General features: G+C 38.9%; 2 protein-coding genes across 8 annotated transcripts in view; both read left to right on the plus strand.

The window, feature by feature from the left end:
* FNIP1 (folliculin interacting protein 1) overlaps positions 1-4,413 on the plus strand; it is a gene marked incomplete at both ends in the record, with an annotated part of 128,783 nt that extends 124,370 nt beyond the window's left edge. For all 3 annotated transcript variants that reach the window (XM_079702321.1, XM_079702322.1, XM_079702323.1), the window contains 2 exons: positions 1,782-1,897; positions 4,335-4,413. In XM_079702321.1, coding sequence (XP_079558447.1) covers positions 1,782-1,897; positions 4,335-4,413 — 195 coding nt within the window. The remainder of the gene's footprint in view (positions 1-1,781; positions 1,898-4,334) is intronic.
* A 9,053-nt stretch (positions 4,414-13,466) lies between these two features.
* RAPGEF6 (Rap guanine nucleotide exchange factor 6) overlaps positions 13,467-18,583 on the plus strand; it is a gene marked incomplete at both ends in the record, with an annotated part of 241,187 nt that continues 236,070 nt past the window's right edge. For all 5 annotated transcript variants that reach the window (XM_079703308.1, XM_079703306.1, XM_079703304.1 and 2 more), the window contains one exon: positions 13,467-13,535. In XM_079703308.1, the coding sequence (XP_079559434.1) occupies positions 13,467-13,535 (69 nt within the window). The remainder of the gene's footprint in view (positions 13,536-18,583) is intronic.

Below are 18,583 nucleotides of genomic sequence, written 5' to 3' on the forward strand. Positions count from 1 at the left end.
TATACATAAAGTATCCAAAAGATGCCACCAGAAAACTACTAGAGCTAATCAATGAATTTGGTAAAGTTGCAGGATACAAAATTAATGCACAGAAATCTCTTGCGTTCCTATACACTAGTGATGAAAAATCTGAAAGAGAAATTAAGGAAACACTCCCATTTACCATTGCAACAAAAAGAATAAAATACCTAGGAATAAACCTACCTAGGGAGACAAAAGACTTGTATGCAGAAAAGTATAAGACCGTGATGAGAGAAATTAAAGATGATACAAACAGATGGAGATATATACCATATTCTTGGACTGGAAGAATCAATATTGTGAAAAGGACTGTACTACCCAAAGCAATCTACAGATTCAGTGCAATCCCTATCAAATTACCAATGGCATTTTTTATAGAACTAGAACAAAAAGTCTTAAAATTTGTATGGAGACACAAAAGACCCCGAATAGCCGAAGCAATCTTGAGGGAAAAAAACAGAGCTGGAGGAATCAGGCTTCTGGACTTCAGACTATACTACAAATCTACAGTAATCAAGACAGTATGGTACTGGCACAAAAACAGAAATATAGATCCCAGGAACTGGATAGAAAGTCCAGATTTAACCCATGCACCTATGGTCAACTAATCTATGACAAAGGAGGCAAGGATATACAATGGAGAAAAGACAGTCTCTTCAGTAAGTGGTGCTGGGAGAACTGGACAGCTACATGTAAAAGAATGAAATTAGAACACTCCCTAACACCATACACAAAAGTATACTCAAAATGGATTAGGGACCTAAAGGTAAGACCGGACACTATAAAACTCTTAGAGGAAAACATAGGAAGAACACTCCTTGACATAAACCACCACAAGATCTTTTTTGACCCACCTCCTAGAGTAAGAAATGAAAATAGGGCTTCCCTGGTGGCGCAGTGGTTGAGAGTCTGCCTTTCGATGCAGGGGACGCGGGTTTGTGCCCTGGTCCGGGAGGACCCCACATTCCGAGGAGCGGCTGGGCCCACAAGCCATGGCTGCTGAGCCTGTGCTCTGCAGCGGGAGAGGCCACAACAGTGAGAGGCCTGCATACCGCAAAAAAAAAAAAAAAAAGAAATGAAAACAAAAATAAACATATGGGACTTAATTAAGCTTAAAAGCTTTTCCACAGCAAAGGAAACTACAAACGATGAAAAGACAACCCTCAGAATGGGAGAAAATATTTGCAGACGAATCAACGGACAAAGGATTAATCTCCAAAATATATAAACTGCTCATGCAGCTCAACATTAAAAAAACAAACAACCCAATCCAAAAATGGGCAGAAGACCTAAATAGACATTTCTCCAAAGAAGGCCAAGAGGCACATGAAAAGCTGCTGAACATCACTAATTATTAGAGAAATGCAAATCAAAACTACATGAGGTATCACCTCACACCCGTTAGAATGGGCATCATCAGAAAATATAGAAACAACAAATGCTGGAGAGGGTGTGGAGAAAAAGGAACCCTCTGGCACTGTTGGTGGGAATGTACATTGATACAGCGGCGGGGTCGTGGGGGTGGTGGGATGAATTGGGAGACTGAGACTGACATATATACACTAATGTATAAAATGGATAACTAATAAGAACCTGCTGTATAAAAAATAAAATAAAATTCAAAAAATAAAAATGTGCTCCAAATTTTAGTTTATATTGGAATAACTAAATAGAATTGTCAAAACATGATGCTTTGGAATTTGCATTACTTAAGAGTTGTGCAATTTCTGACTTGATTCTTGTTTTCCTCCTAACTGCAGTGTGTAATGCATCTTGAAGACCGGTTACAGGAGCTATACTTCAAGAGCAAAATGTTATCTGAGTACCTGAGGGGGCAGATGCGTGTTCATGTCAAGGAGCTGGGAGTGGTTTTAGGGTATGTTGCTGATTCCTTTTCTGGCTTTGCTTTCTCGCTTCACTGTTTATTTAGGCAATGAATATTTCTCAGAATTGCCTTTTTTCTTTTTAAGTTTTTTGTCTTGTTAGAAGCAGTATACTGTTATCATCTGGGTTGTTCTATACCAGCGGTCCCCAACCTTTTTGGCACCAGGGACCGGTTTCGTGGAATACAGTCTTTCCACCAACGGAGTGTGGGGAATGGCTTAGGCAGTAATGCAAGTGATGGGGAGTGGCTGATGAAGCTTTGCTCACTTGCCCGCCGCTCACTTCCTGCTGTGCAGCCTGGTTCCTAACAGGGCACAGACTAGTACCAGTCCACGGCCTGTGGGTTGGGGACCCCTGTTGTATACAGTATAAAAGCAGAACCCTGTCCTACACTGATCTGAAATGCACTGTCCCTTGTGCAATTACAGTAGGTTGAGAATTTAGTCGAATAAAAAGGAATTAAAGTCTAAATTTTTGCATTAGAAAAAATAAGTAAGTATTCATTTTTATTTATTAAATATGTTGTAAACTCATCATTCCCAGCATCTGCCCGGCCATCCAAATGATCTGATTGAAGTAATGGCACTCTATGGATGATGGTATATTATCTACATATTATTACTCCTTCCCCATTATCTATATATTATATCTTTATACTCTGAAGTTATTCCTGGGAAGAAGCTAGTTATCTAACATGCTAACTGAAGGACAAACAGGAAATTGGCAAGAGGCATAGTATAGCCCCTTTCATTATGTTCTGTGGTCACTTTCCCTGTGTTCTATGTCCACTTTGTGTGTGTGTGTGAAAATTATTTCTTGAAATGCTGGTTGAATAAATTAAAACAAGCTAGAACTTTTGTCTAATTTCAGCTTTTATGAAGGGAGAAAGAGCCAACATCGAGTTGCTACTGTATGTCTGAAACCAAATTAAATTCTTTCATTAATGTTATTGCTTATTATCCACATTGGAAATAGATGATTCTCTGCATGTAATGCCTTTATTTTTAGAAAATTTAAACTAATTTTTAAAGTAATATACATATAATGAAAGTTTCAGTGCATTTTGGCATAAAGTGAAAAGTAAGTTGTATCGTCTTTTCCTCAACTTCCAGTCCTCAATCAAACACAGTTAATGGATTGTTTCTTCTTACAGAATTTTTAAATGTGTAGGATTAAAAATATAAATTAGTTTGTACTCTATATATCTTTGTGCAGCTTGCCTTTTAATGTATCTTGAGTATTTGTTCATTTAAGCACATACCACACATACTAAACTATATCATTTTTAATGGCTGTATTGCATTCCATTATATGGTGGAATTTATTTTCAGTTTTTTGCTGTTACAAATCAATGCTAGAATAAATATAAACCTTTGAGGTTTATAGGATAAATTCTTTGATGTAGAATTTTTGAATTAAAGGGCATATGTGATTAAATTGTTGATATTTTGACGGTAATAGTAAATGCTATCCAGAAAGTACCAGAATAAATTTTCATGAACAGTGGGAAGCACACTCTTCTTACTGCTATTTATTACCAAACTTTTTAATCTTTGCCAAGCTACTAGCTGAAAAATGAAATCTGATTTTATTCAGATTTATTCTCTCACCAGGAGTGTGTCTGCCTAACTTATTTTGATATTTATTGGCCATTTTTCTTTTCCTATAAGTTATTTGTGGTAGGTTGTATTTTTAAGAGGCTTCCATTATGTCTTCCCAGTAAATCTTATTATAGAAACATTTGTATCCAAAACAATATGTCTGCACACTATTATTCTGTTATTATACTATATAATATTTCTTTTTTAAAAAATTTATTTATTTATTTATTTTTGGCTGCGTTGGGTCTTCGTTGCTGGGCATGGGCTTTCTCTAGTTTCAGCAAGCGGGGGCTACTCTTGGTTGTGGTGAGCGAGCTTCTCATTATGGTGGCTTCTCTTTGTTGTGGAGCACAGGCTCTAGGCACGCAGGCTTCAGTAGTTGTGTCACGTGAGTTCAGTAGTTGTGGCTCACAGGCTTAGTTGCTCCGCGATATGTAGGATCTTCCCGGACCACGGCTCGAACCTGTGTCCCCTGCATTGGCAGGTGGCTTCTTAACCACTGCGCCACCAGTGAAGTCCCTATATAGTATTTCTTAGACGTTATTCCTTGCCCTGATGCATGGTCCATCAGCACATCAGTGAGATGGTTTCCTGCATTCGTGACTTTGTTACTGTTGGGTTTCAGAGGCTTTCTTTTTTAAAAATCTTTAGTTATGGTTTTTACTTACTGAAAAATTTCTAATTTTCATTATCTTCAGTTCTCTTACCCTTTTCCTTTTGGCCAGGGTGGCCAAGCTCCTTGAGTGGAGATGTATAGTGACTTTATAGATAGCAGTCATTGCCTGTAGGAATAAACCTTAACTGAGATTTTTTTTTTTTTAATTTCAGGATTGAATCCAGTGATCTTCCTCTTCTGGCTGCTGTAGCAAGCACTCACTCTCCATATGTTGCTCAGATACTACTTTAACAGAAAGGCTGTTGGAAATTAACTTTGGTGGAAAGTTAAGTAGAAACCAAGGAAGCAGTCACAACTTGCATTTATGGCAATTGTTTTTCTCTGTCAGACCTTCATCTGAATGAGTCAGTCACCTGGGTGGGTATTCTGCATTGCAGTGCATATTGTGTCATCACTGGATGGCTTTTTCATTTTGATTGGACTTCTGGATGGTGGCAGATTTTTAACCAAGTGAAACTAAAAACAACATTTTGGGGGAAAGCATTTGAAGAAGCCAAAGTGTAACTTCGACGTTTCTACAAAATGAATAACATTGAGGAATTTCATTATGATCACTACAGTCTTGCCACAACCCATAAGTAGGAGGAACGGGTATCTCATGATTAAATGGCTCAGAAAGAGCCATTTCATTAGTTTTAATTCTTTATTTCTAAGGTACAAAGATCTATGAAACTTTATTTGTGTTTTTTTGTTTTTCAATTCAAAATAGCTAATTTCTGGGTATTTCTCAAAGTATTTTAAACAGCTTGTTAATTAGAATAAACTCAGAATAAAGTGTATAAATCTGTGTTATGTTATCCACCCAAGTGTACATATGTATCTATTTTTTAAAAAAGAAGAGGTAGAAATACAAGATTGGTAAACATGCCTTTTTAAAAAATATATTTTCAACTAGGATTAATTGTATATAATGTTGAAATATTACTTTCTGGTGATTTTTCTGTTTCACACACCCTAAAATATAAGTAAAGCCAATCTTTTTTTAAGGCTGAGGAATATAGATTCCCAAAATAAGAATACTACTTTATACCATTTGTTTATAAGTATAAGCTAATTCTTATAAATGTTAATATTTACGTATTTGCATTTAATTTAATAAATTAAAATTAGGATTAAAAATTGCACCAAAGCATTGGCAGAAATAATACTATTTTCTTTAAAAGTGCTCAGGTAGCCGAGGCCCTTGGTTTCGGTATCAGCCCTTCTTGAACCCATAGAAACTGAATATTTGTTTCACTGCTTCATAATATTCAATTTACACTAAAAGAGCTCATTAACTCTTAAGATTATTTTTTTTCTCTAATAGCTCCTCTCTTCCAAAAGTAATTTTTTCAAAGATTTCAACTTTTCAGTTGTTATTGTTTTTGTATATATTGTAGAGTGTTGCTTGTGAGAAAGGCTAATATGGAACCAAACTCTTGTAAGTAATGTAAATAGAAAGATGGGTAGATAAAGTTTTCATTATGCTCTACTACCTCAGTTTACTTGAAATACTACATTATAGTTTATCCTTTACTTACCTGGTCTAAGATGCTTTTAATGCTAGAAGTGAAGCTGGTTTCTGCTTTCATGAACTATTTTCATCATAATTAGTTGATTAGCTTAAAACAGAAAACCACTTGCTCATTCTGTTTCTAGGTACATTTTGTCTATAATGCATCTGTTCTTGCTATTTAAATTTTCAATAATTAAGGAAGATTTCTGTGGTTTATTTAGTCTTTGACCTTGAATTTATAGCATTGGGTCACATTTTGTCTTACTCTAATCTCCAGCTAGACTAAGAAGAAATGGTTATTTTAATGGAATGTAAACCTGAAATTGGTGTGCTTGCAATCGCTTTGGCCCCTGTGTCCTATCAGCTGGTCCCAGTTAGTACCAGAGTCTTCCATGGATGACTTGCTGTCAAAGAGTGTTTATGGATATATTTTTGTTAGCTTAATTTTTTTAGTCTATTCATTAATGAAGTTCTTCTCTCATCTGTTGTTTGGAATTTTATGAATCAATCTCTTTAGCAGAATTCAGAATATAGAAAAGATCATATGTGGCCACTGTACATTTTTTTTTTAATTGTAGTTCAGGATATGTAGGAGGTAGACAGTGTCTTTTTTATGTGTGTTATTGTTTAAATTAGTCATTGAACTATTCACAGTCCTGTCTATTTGAAATCTCTAATAAATTACCATTTAGGAAATCTAGTCTTCAATAAATGGATGGCTCATGCTACTGTAATTCTTAAAACTAAGCTTTGCTTGAAAGGAAAAGGCCTATAGTTTCTTATAGAATCATCAATCCTTATAGGATTCCTGAGTTCTATAATTTGCAATCCTTCTGTAATTTCTGCTCCTTCGTCATAGTCATTCTTGCATTACACAAAGCCCAAGGAATGAGCTGCTACTTCTTTAAAGTGTGATCATTATGATGAATGTGAAAAGAATTTTTGGCCTGTTCAAAATAATTTTTTTCAACTTCTTACGGTACAGATAGATATATGTTACACATTTTAAAAACCTGTTTGTTGCAACAGGAGATGAAAAAGGGATCTTTTACATTATAGATTTAAAACTAATTTTCCCTGTATATAAACTAATTGGTTTGATTTTAAATATTCCTGGCTTTTATTAATATGTCTTAATTTTGAGTTTGAAAATGTTAAGTGCAATAAACATACTAGCACAGATTTCATTTTGTTGCAATTGGCATACACTGGGGATGATCACTTTAAAAAAAACAGATTTTACACAATGCCTACTTCTGGTAGATGTCTTATGAGATTGTTATGCTTTAAGTTATTTAGATGGTGAGAGATGTAAAATGTAAATACTTGTTTCTTGTTCTGTATACATTTCTAAAATGTACGCCTGTATTATAATAACCTCCCAGTTCTAGGGGATATTTGTGCAATAAATACACGTCAATTTGATGGATGATGTTGGTCTTTCTTTCACATTTAATAAGGTATATGTAACATGGATTCTGGTGCCAGCCCACCTGGATTGTTTTCCCAAATGTGACACTTCTAGGCTTGTAACCTTGTTCATAATGTCCTTCTCTAATCCTAAATTTCTGTATTGGTAATTTAGTAGAATCTACTTTATGAGGTTGTTGTGAGAGTCAAGTGAAATAATGAATGTCAAGAATTTATCTCAATGCTTGGCACACTCCAAATGCTCAGTAATTTTGGGGTGCTATGGTTGCTAGGTAATCTGTCCAGCCTTTGCTGTACAGCTCCTATCTATTTTATTTTGGGAGAAATTTAACATTTATTCTTTATTTTTTTTATTTTTGGCTGCGTTGGGTCTGTTGTTGTGCGCGGGCTTTCTCTAGTTGCGGTGAGAGGGGCTACTCTTCGTTGCGGTGCACGGGCTTCTCATTGTAGTGGCTTCTCTTGTTGCAGAGCATGGGTTCTAGGCGCGGGCTCCAGTAGTTGCAGCACATAGGCTCAGTAGTTGTGGCACGCAGGCCCTAGAGCGCACGGGCTTCAGTAGTCGCAGCACATGGGCTCAGTAGTTGTGGCTTGCGGGCTCTAGAGTGCAGGCTCAGTAGTTGCAGTGCACGGGCTTAGTTGCTCCGCAGCATGTGGGATCTTCCCGGACCAGGGCTCAAACCCGTGTCCCCTGCACTGACAGGCGGATTCTTAACCATTGCGCCACCAGGGAAGTCCTAACATATATTCTTTTGAGTTAAAGTGTAGTAACCAAAAAATATGGTATATTCTTACATTTGACCTAATCTTCACAATGACAAATTGAAATTTTCTTTAAATGCTTTTGTGAAAACAAACTGAATATCAATCATTTAAAACTAGAAGAAGCCATGTAAACTTGTCAGGAACGTTGTATCTAATTAAAATTACTACTGACTTTATTATTTTATTTATTTATTTTTGGCTGCATTGGGTCTTCGTTGATGCGCATGGGCTATCTCTAGTTGCAGCAAGTAGGGGCTACTCTTCGTTGAGGTGCGCGGGCTTCTCATTGCCTTGAGAAGGCAATGAGAAATAGCTTCTCTTGTGCGGAGCACAGGCTCTAGGCGTGCGGGCTTCAGTAGTTGTAGCACATGTAGCAGTTGTGGCTCACAGGCTCTAGAGTGCAGGCTCAGTAGTTGTGGCGCACGGGCTTAGTTGCTCCGCGTCATGTGGCGTCTTCCCAGACCAGGGCTTGAACCCGTGTCCCCTGCATTGGCAGGCAGATTCTTAACCACTGTGCCACCAGGGAAGCCCCTGACTTTAAAATTAAACAAAAAATTGGCCTGTTGGTTTGGGTTCTAATCCCGTTGTGTTCATGGATTTGCATGTCCCTTTGAGCAAGTCTGTCGTCTTTATCTGCATTGTAGGGAAGTTACCTCTTCCATCAGTCCTTAGCGCCTGCTCTGCAGCAGTGATTCAACCCTGAGTAGGCTGTTGGGAAGGTGCCTTACTCAGGTTGGGTTGATTTGGGCAGAGTTACGCTAGGAGGCAGGATTAGGCCGGGGCTTTTTGCAGTGCCTGTTTTTATATTATTTTACATTTATCATTCTTACATTTGACTGAAGAGACTAAGTGCACTGTTTTAAAGCAGAAAGGAAGTATCAAGTATTTGGGAAGCATTTATCAGATATTTTAGAGGTTTATAATTACCTGAGTTTATATGTGCTGTTCTCTGATAAAAATTTAAAGAAATCTTGCAACATTTCTGAGAAGCATAGATTCTGCTAATGAGAAACTGAAATACAGAGAATTTAATCTGAGGTCATATAGTCTTTCCTGTCTCAGAACAGAATGTTTCCAACTAGGATGTGGTGACAGATGTGTTGTAAAGATACCTGAGATTTCTTTGTCTTTGCCATTGTAGGAGGTGTAGGGGTGGGATGGCAAGTGGGACCAAACATGAGCTGAAGGTGCACTGGGGGCTGGGGAATTGTAACTCTGAGTGAGAAGGACTTAGGCAGATAGAAAAGGGGGAAGTTGGAGACTGTAATGCTTCCTGTCCTTGCTTTATAGTGCAGACTGTAGACTTGGCCATGTTTGCTGTAGAGTTAAGATTTGAAACTTCGCTAAAGAAAAGAAAATACAGGCAATCCAAAAGAGAGTTTTAAAGAATTTTCTTTTAAATTTTTTAAAAGAAATTTTTAGCAAGAGATTTTTAAATGGATGAAATTTCCATCGATTATCTTTTCAGGAGAACTTCTGGTCTTAAAGCATATGCTCGGGTCAGGGGCTTCTTTCTTGCCAGCACTCCAGGATTTGGTGCCCTTATAACGTTTCCTTTAAAAGGGACACTCCTTTTCATAAAAGTATGAGCCTAGACCTATCCCTTCATCGGGTTGCAGACAGCTCTCTGCCCAGAGATCTGATTAGACCTCCCCTAGGTATAACTGTATTTAAGGAGAGTATTAAGTTGAAGAGGCTGGAGATTCCTTCCTTTCCAAGTGACCATTGTAACAAGGACAGTCCCAAAACATGTCTTTATATTCACCTCAACACTCAAAGTAAAATTATTGATAAAAGCAGTGTTACCTAAATTGTCTCAAAGGGAATAACATTGTTGAAGTGTTGTTGTGTAAATATAAAGAAGATATTATTTCCTCAAGAAACTTGTGATGCCACTTTTGTGTCATACATTTGCTTCCATCACTCACAAGTCAATACCCTTCACTGTTTTGGAATTAAGATGGGTCAGACTAGTCCAAAACCTGAGTTAGTTTAAAGTAGTTTTCAAACCTGGTTGCCTATTAGGAACACCTAGATAGTGTTTGGAAAGTATTAATTCCTAGACCCCACCCTCAAAGATTCTTATTCAGTGATAGAAATTGGGCCAGAAAGTGCTCTTAGTTTTCAACTAGTAGTGACTCAGTTTCCCAGCATACCCCAAATCTGAATTCCTTACTCCATTCCAGGTGCTATTAAAACCAGTGCTCTTAACTTCAGTCTTTTGATGGTTTGCTGTTGTTCTGCAAAGATGGCCATATGATTGTGTGTGCCTAATGAGTATTCAGTTTTGCATAATAGAATAGTTGTCTAGCCAGATATCTTTCTTTGCCATTGGAAAGCAATCAAGTGTCTATCTTTTTAACAGCAAAATCCCCTCTTAATCACTTAGTCCTTAGATAGATCAATTTGTTCATTTAGCAAATATTGATTGAGCACCTGTTATGTGCTGGGCACGGGTCTGGGTGCCAGGGATAAGTCAGTAAATAACACACACTTTCTCATGAAGTTTACATATTTCCTGCTGGTGGAGGAGATAGACAAAGATATTATGCTGTCAGGTTGTGGTAAGTATAATGACAAAAATTAAGGTAGGGTAAGTAGTTAAGCTACTTTTTTAAAAAAGACTTAACCATCTTTTTGTTTTCCTATAATTTAGTAAATTACTTGCATTCAGAACCATTACTCTTGTTTCAGATATGTGTTAATGTTGGTGAATCCTATCGTAGAGGTTGGCTTTTCTCTGAAAATAGCTATTAGAGCTCTCACTATCTCCTCACTTTTTTCAACATACCAAAGCACAATACAGGATAGTAAAGGACAAGATAGATTTTGAAAATATGCTTAAATTTAGGTGTGTATACTTACTGTGGATATTAATATACTGTTTTTACTGTTGCTGTCTTATAAGGTCTATATTAGTAAGTTACTTTTATAGACTTAATTTTTCCTTATCAAGGATTATATAAAATTAATAAATGTACACTAATGTAACCATCACTTAGGTCAAGTAGTAAATCATTTTCAGTAATTCAGGATCTCCACCCCTCCTCCATGTGCCCCATCCTGATCATAATACTCTCCCTTCTCATTTTTGTAAATTCCAACCTGATTTTCGTGAACATTTCCTTGCTCTCTTTTAATAGTTTTGTGTATGCATCCCTAAGTGATATACTTTAGTTTTGCTTGTTTGAACTTTGTGTAATTATACCCCATATTTTGTTTTGCTTTTTTTCTATCAACATTATGTTGGAGATTCATTCATGTGCTATGTAGGTGGTATTTCACTGAATGAATATACAGCAGTTTACCCATTCTATAGTTGATGGACAATTGGGTTATTTCCAATTTTTGGCTAATATGAACAGTGACCATTTTTGTTCATCTTTTCTGGGTATTCTTTAGGACATATGTCAAGGAGTGGGCTTGCTATCAAAAGGTGTGTTAAGTTTCAGCTTTACTAGATACTTCTTTTTCTAACTGGTTTCCCAATAGACACTTAACTGGCAGTTTGTGAGAGTTCCTGTTGCTCCACATCTTCATGAATACTTAAATGTGTTTCTTAATAGTTCTAATGAAAAAAAAAGCAGTAAAGGAAAAACCTATCCAATTCTTCAAATTTGAATGTATGCTTTAGAGAAATCACTTCCTAGAGGTAAAGTAATAGAAATAATAAAGAGTGCCTGGATTGTTCAGGCAACATCCTAAATGCTTCACATAAATTATCTCATGTAATCTTAAGAAAATTCCAAAGCAATAGGTCTTTTACTGTTCCCATTTTACGGTTAAGGAAACTGAAGTTTAGAAATATCAAGTAACTAAGTCATTTAACTAGAAATGGCCTATTAAAGACAAATACAGATGTTTGCCCCTAAAGTCCAAACTCGTGGTCATCATGCTTTAATGCCTTTTCCCTCTTTTCAAAATATTGATGTGGCTTTGGAAACATGCTTCAAAAATGGAAGGGATAACCGTTGTGATCTTATGCAGACTTTTGAGAGGATATGTTTATACACAAAAAAATGACGAAAGTGACAATGTCACAATTGTGATCAACTGAAAATTTCTTTCCAGAGTGGCTGAGTCATAACTTCCCTGGTAAGGTTTTTGTCCTATACTTAAAAACGAAATGTGCTAATATTATGTTGTAAACTTCAAGTTTGGGCAAGGTGAATGACCAACGGAAAACAAAACCCTTATTAACATCAGCCATCATTACTAGGTGCCTGAAACGGTGAATGTTGCAGACTGAACTCTCCTTTCCCTTTTGTTACTCTAAAATATAATTTTCTTACTACCATGTCATTAAAAATTAATGTGAATAACGTCATAATCTTAAATCGCTTCGAGTTAGTGAACCATGTCAATTGCTGTAAGAAATACTAAGATGTATTCAGTGAAAAGGACATGCTTATGAGGCTCCAAAGTAAGGAACTGTGTAACCTGTACGGCTTATCTGTACGCTGACATAGGACTGTTTAGAACGATGGATTCTGGAATTCTGTCAGTGACCTTAAGGCAGAAACAGCCTCTGCAGGTGTGTGGCTGCCGCAGAGAGTAGTCGAGATGTTTTTCTTACCAAGGGACTAGTAAATAAACGTTAATTTGCCTTATTTGGCCTGTTGGGAAACAGACTAGTATGTAAAGTGTAGTGAGAGAGCGGTCACTCCTGAGCCAGGCAACCCTAAGGCCCGCTGCCTGAGAAGGGGTTGGGCGGAGGGAAGGCTGTCCTGGGCATAGGTTACGTGAACGTAGTCTAGACTGACTTCGCGAACCAGCAGTAACCCTTGAGCTGGCTGCAGGCACGGTGGCTGCCCACCCCCTGCTCAAGGCCACGAAACTTCGGTTCCTCTGCCCTGATGTCAGGGAGTCCGTCTTGGACAAGGCAGGTACTTCTCGGCGGGCCCCTTCCACAAGAGATTCGTTTTATTAGTAGACAGTGAAGAGAAGGTATGAACTTCCTTGTTTGCCGAATGGCCGCTTCTACTTCCGCACGCTCTCGGAGCGGTGTCGGAGTTGCAGAGCTGGAGCTCCGCCCCGGGCTTGGCCATGCCCTGAGCTTCCGGATTTTGGCACAAACAGAACTCTCCACCCAGAACACCTGCCGCACGGGTTCGCGCCCCAACACGCTGTTCTCGTTCAGTGGGGCACAGCGCGTTTTCAGCCCCCCACCGGAAACTGGAGCGGCGGAAACCCCAACTCCGAGGCGGATCCTGTGACGGGCTTGGGTGATGTCTCGCGACGTTTCTTCAAATCTCACGAAGAAGGGTTGGAGGAGGCTTCACTGCACCGCCCCAATTTTTACGTCATTGCAGAGTCACGCCCTTAGGCGCCCGTTTGCGCGCTTGCGCGTGCTGCGCACGCGCACTCGCCTTTCGTCCGCCCCCGCGCGGGCTTCCCTCTGGCCAGTCGCGCGTGGGCTGAGGCCCTGGGCGGGCCGTGTGAAGGCTTGTTTGCCAAAGCGGGGTCCCCGTCGCAGTTCGGAGCTCCCTTCTTCAGGGGAGGGGGTAAAGGGTGTAGCCCCCCTACCTAGGGTGAATGGGCTGTCGCGTGGGCTGCTAAGGGCAGGCTGGGGAGCACGGGGGCCGGGGACGCGACCATGAACTCACCCGTGGACCCCGGAGCTAGGCAGGCGCTGAAGAAGAAGCCGCCCGAGCGAACGCCCGAGGTAAGGCCAGCCGGCCCGGCGCGCCTCCCGCTGTCCAAAGGACAGCATCCCTCTGTCGGTCCGAAACTTGCGGCGACTGTCCCCTTGCCAGAGCGTCGCACCTGCTGCCAAGGTATCTGTTCTCTGAGTCCCCGGCAGGGCCCTTGTCGCGGGCGGGTGACGACCGTCTTTCCTGCTCGCTGTGCCGCCTTCCCCGCACACCCGTTCTTGCCGGTGACTTCCCAGTGTTTTCGATAAAAAAAAAAAGCACCATTACTAAGTCGTATTTTCTCAGGGTAAAATGTGGGTCTCGGAATGAGATTGTCCCGTAGGTAGGTAGACTCTGAAAAATTGTAAGTGTACTATAACAGCCGTGTTATTAAGAAATAACTTCTCTTAAAGTTCTTTGAAATGCTGTTCAATTGCCTAAAGAAAGATAAAGTTTTCAAGATAGTTTAAAAGTTTGCATCCAGTCAGATGATGAATTCTGGTGGAGAATTATGCGTATCTGAAGATAAGTTCTGGGGAGGTAGTTTTTCAGACTGTGTCACTGGGAAATGTTACAGTATTTTGTGCTTGGATCCAAAACCTGCTGTATTGAGTTAAATGATTTTCACTTGAGCTGAAGGCTGGTGTTTGGGCAAATAACTAAAACCTGTTAACCTTGGCAATCCCTATAGAGGCTTAAATTGGGGGGGGGGGAGGTTTTCCTTGGTTTGGAGAAGTTTCCATAATAAGTGGTATGTTTCCTAAACCAAAAAGCAAAAACTAGCAACAATGTGAATGGATTGTTGGATTGTCTTGTGTGTAATTGCAATAAATAAAATGAAGTGCTTTGGTTAGTTCTTCCTAAGTCACTTTTGTGTTTTTCAGATTTATAATGTTTTGCATAGTAAGTCTCAGTAATTTGGGCTGACCTTTTGTGACATGATATTAGTCAAGGTGTAATTGTAGCTGCTGGGTCAAACTTTGTTATTGGAAATCCTAATCTTTGCATAGAAACAAAGCAAATTCTACCACTTTCCACGGTCCTCTTTTTGAGACTTGCGTTTGTAATCCCATGTGTCTTAATTTTCCTCTGATAATTCTTGAGGTCATTGTGAGTTAATTGAAAGCATTCACTTTGAACAGGTGAATCTACTATAGTTTTTATATCATTAGAAAGTATCATACAAGGCTTACAATGTATAATGTAGGTTTTACTTTTAAGTATTACTTATGATAAAATCACATTTTAATGGGAAGATCCTAATTTTCTTTAATAACAGAATGATCTACTTTGAAATTGCTTATTTTTGAGCTTTAGGAAATTTTCTAAACTGTTCACAAAGTTATGGTGGCCAGTGTGTGCTGTGTAAGTACTTTATCTTGTTTTACTGGAACAGCAGCGTTGTTTAAGGAAATGCTAAACAACTGCCCACAGTACACAGACTGGAGCTCTGACATCTAGCAGCATAACTTGTTAACTGCTTGAATCACTGGCAGTGCTTTTTAAACTTTTATTGATTGATTGATTGATTGATTGATTGCCACGCCACGTGGCTTGTGGGATCTTAGTTCCCCCACCAGGGATTGAACCCGGGCCCTTGGCAGTGAAAGCGTGGAGTCCTAACTCCTGGACCGCCAGGGATGTCCCATCATTGGCAGTGCTTTTGAATGAGTGTAGAATTTGTTCGGGGTACAGAAGTATCAATAAAGAAGTGATAAATTGAATCCTAGTGTTGAGCTATTTGTGATAAATAATTTGATGAAATTCTCATAGGGTCATGTCTGCTTTCAGAAGATCCTTATTCTTTTTAGTGGACTCTTAAGGGTCTATTATAAATATATTCACTCAACAATTACTTGTTGAAAGCTTACCAGTTCAAGGCGCTATTTTGTGCACTAGGATGTATCAGTGAACAAAACAGGCATGCCCTATTGTTTACATTCTAACAGAAGGGGGAGGGGGAGTAGGCAGATAAATGTAATAAACAAGTATGTTACATAATATGTTAGCTGATAATTGCTAGTTAAAGAAAGAGCAGGATAAAGGAATTGGAAGTAAGAGACAAGGACTGGGTGCAATTTAAGGTAGTCGGTGTCCTGGTTGAGATGAATTTTGATTAAAGTCTAATTCATGTGATAGAGTTAGCCGTGGTGATATATGGGGAAATAGCTTTCCAAATAGAATAGTCATTGCAAAAGTCCTAAGATGAGAACATGTCTGGTGCATTCAAGGAATAGCAAGGAGCTCTGAGTGACTGGAGAAGAGTGGTAAGAGATGAAGTCAGAGAGGTGATAGTGGTGGTATAGGATGGAGCTTATCATGCAGGACTTTCTAAATTGTAAATTCTTTGACTTTTACTATGAGTGAAAGAGGGTTTTGTTTTCCACCGAAATGTTTTGAAGCAGAGGAACGATGTTATCCTAGTTTTTAAAGCATCCCCTGGCTGCTTGCTGGGTTGAGAATAAACTGTGGGAGCAAGGGTAGAAAGAAACAGGAACATCAGTTAGAGGTTATCACATTAAAGCAGGGAAGAGATCATAACTCAGACTAAAGTGATAGTAATGCTGGTGGTGAGTAGTAGTCAATTAAGGAAACAGGATTTAGCCAACAGGATTTGCTAATGGATTAGATTGTGCTTTGAGGAAAAGAAAAAAATCGAAATGATTTCAAGGTTTTTGGCCTGAATAACTGGAGTGTTGGAGTTACCACTGAAGAGAGTTTGAGCTGCCATCAAAGAGACTGGGAAAGCTGCAGGAGGAGTAGTTTTGGGGAGGGGAGTGGATCAGAAATTCAGTTTTGAACATGTCACATTTGAAATGTCTGTTAGAAATGTCAAGTAAGGAGTTGCGTATACAATTTATAATTATTTCTAAAGAGAAGGCTGGGTTGGAAATAGACATTTTATAGTTATTAGCTTACAGATAATGTGGAAAGTCACGAGACTAGATGAAATTACCGAAGTAGTGAGTGTACACGGGAATAAAAGAGGACCAAAGACAGTGCCCTGGGGCACTTGATCACTACAGGGTCAGGGGAGAAGAGCAGAAACCAGCAAAGGAGAAGGCATGGGAGCAAACAGTGCAGGAGAAGAAAAACTAGGATAGAGTGGTGCTGTCCTGGAAGCTAAGCCAATAAAGTGGGTAATATAGAAGGGGATAAAGCATTCATTCAGCTTATTTTTCCTTGAATACGTACTGGATACAAAGCATTATGAAAAAATATACAAATAGATAAGAATCAGTGTCTTATAATCTTGTAATCAGACGTTTACATCATATAATTAATGAATAAAGAACTCTTCTGTTTGTTTCTGGGACAAAATTAACGGTTCTTTTATTTTGACCCATCTGTTTTTCTTACATGAAACTGTCAACTCAAGCATAGTCCTAGTGAGCCAGACACTGAGAATGGAAACTTTTGTAATGTATGCCATTTAGAACTGTGTTCTTAACACAGTTTTTACTTTTCTGGCCATTTCTCCTTCTGTGTAGATTCAGCTTCCACAGCACATTTCATTGTCTTTCCTGAGCTAGTTCTCTGATTTCCTTTCCCACCTTACAAAGATCTTTTTTTTTTTTAATGGAAAATTTTAGACCTAAATACTCTGGGGGAAGCTAAGTGCTCTAAAGCAAGAAAAGCTGTTAAGGTACTCATTTTGAGTCGTTATGCCAAAATTAAAGATGCCACAGTCAAAACTGAGACCTTGAATTTGGCTTTTTCTTAACTCAGTCCATATTCAATGCCATTCTTTCTCTGTAATCTTTCTTTTTTACCTCGGAGTGAACACCTTATTTCTCTTATATTTCTGTCTCTAAGTGCTTAATACCATGTTTTGTGCATGTTAAATGATCAATAAATATGTTAAACAGAACAAAATTTAGAATTAATTTTGTAAAGTTCTCGTGTTAAAAAGATAATACTTCTGTTCATTAGAATTGCTGATTTTGTACATCCTGGGTGGTCTCATTCTGCACGGTGACTTCAGTTAATTTTTATAGGCTGACACCTAGGTCTGTATAGCGCATGTTACCCCCTTCCATGTGCTTCAGATATATATATCTAACCAGTAAATTGTCCTCCAGGTTCTTCAATCACTAGTCTCAAATTGAAACCATCATCATTCCTCCTTTTTAATATTCTGCTGGTGACTGCCCCAGTTGCTCAATCCAGAAATTAGTGTTTTTACTCTTTTTTTTTTTTTTTTGCGGTACGCGGGCCTCTCACTGTTGTGGCCTCTCCCGTTGCGGAGCACAGGCTCCGGACGCGCAGGCCCAGCGGCCATGGCTCACGGGCCCAGCGACTCCGCGGCACGCGGGATCCTCCCACACCGGGCACGAACCCGCGCCCCCTGCATCGGCAGGCGGACTCTCAACCACTGCGCCACTAGGGAAGCCCAGTGTTTCTACTCTTGATTCCCCCTGCCGTCTTCCTCTCTATATCTAACTGGTCACTAAACCTTGTTTGATTTTACATCTTGAATCTCTCTACCTCTTCCTATCCAGCTGTACTACCCTAGTTCACACTTTTATCGTTTCACCCCTGAATTTTTGCTTGAGTCTTTTTATTTATTGTCCTATTATTGCTAGAGTGATCTTTCTAATACTCGGATCTGATCATCTTCTATTCTTGCTCAGAATTTAATTACTTTCCACTGCCTAGATAGGTTAGCAATATAAGTTATCATCCAGATCATTTTTGAGAATTAAAAGAGGTGGGTTAATATTTATACCAAGAAAACAGATTAAAGGTCTGTCTCCAGCAAATTGAGATGTATGGTTACCTCACGCAGATGATAACATTAATTTATCCATTCAGTTAACAGATGATATGTTAGGCACAATACTAAAAGCCAAGGTTGTAGAGAGAAATTGGACATGGTCCCTATTCCTTAGTGACTTAGGAGACTGACATGAAAACATTAGTAAAATGTTAAGGTTACTAGTGACAAAGGTACGGATAGGGCACTTTACAGCTGCAACTGGGGAAAGGACAGGCTTCTTGGAGGAGCCTTAAATTAAAGCTTAGACATCGTGAATAGCTGTCTGGATGATATCCAGAAGGGAGGTCATTCCAGGCAGAG

Source organism: Hyperoodon ampullatus (assembly GCF_949752795.1).
Source record: "Hyperoodon ampullatus genome assembly, chromosome: 4".
In the NCBI taxonomy this organism is placed as follows: Eukaryota; Metazoa; Chordata; class Mammalia; order Artiodactyla; family Ziphiidae; genus Hyperoodon; species Hyperoodon ampullatus.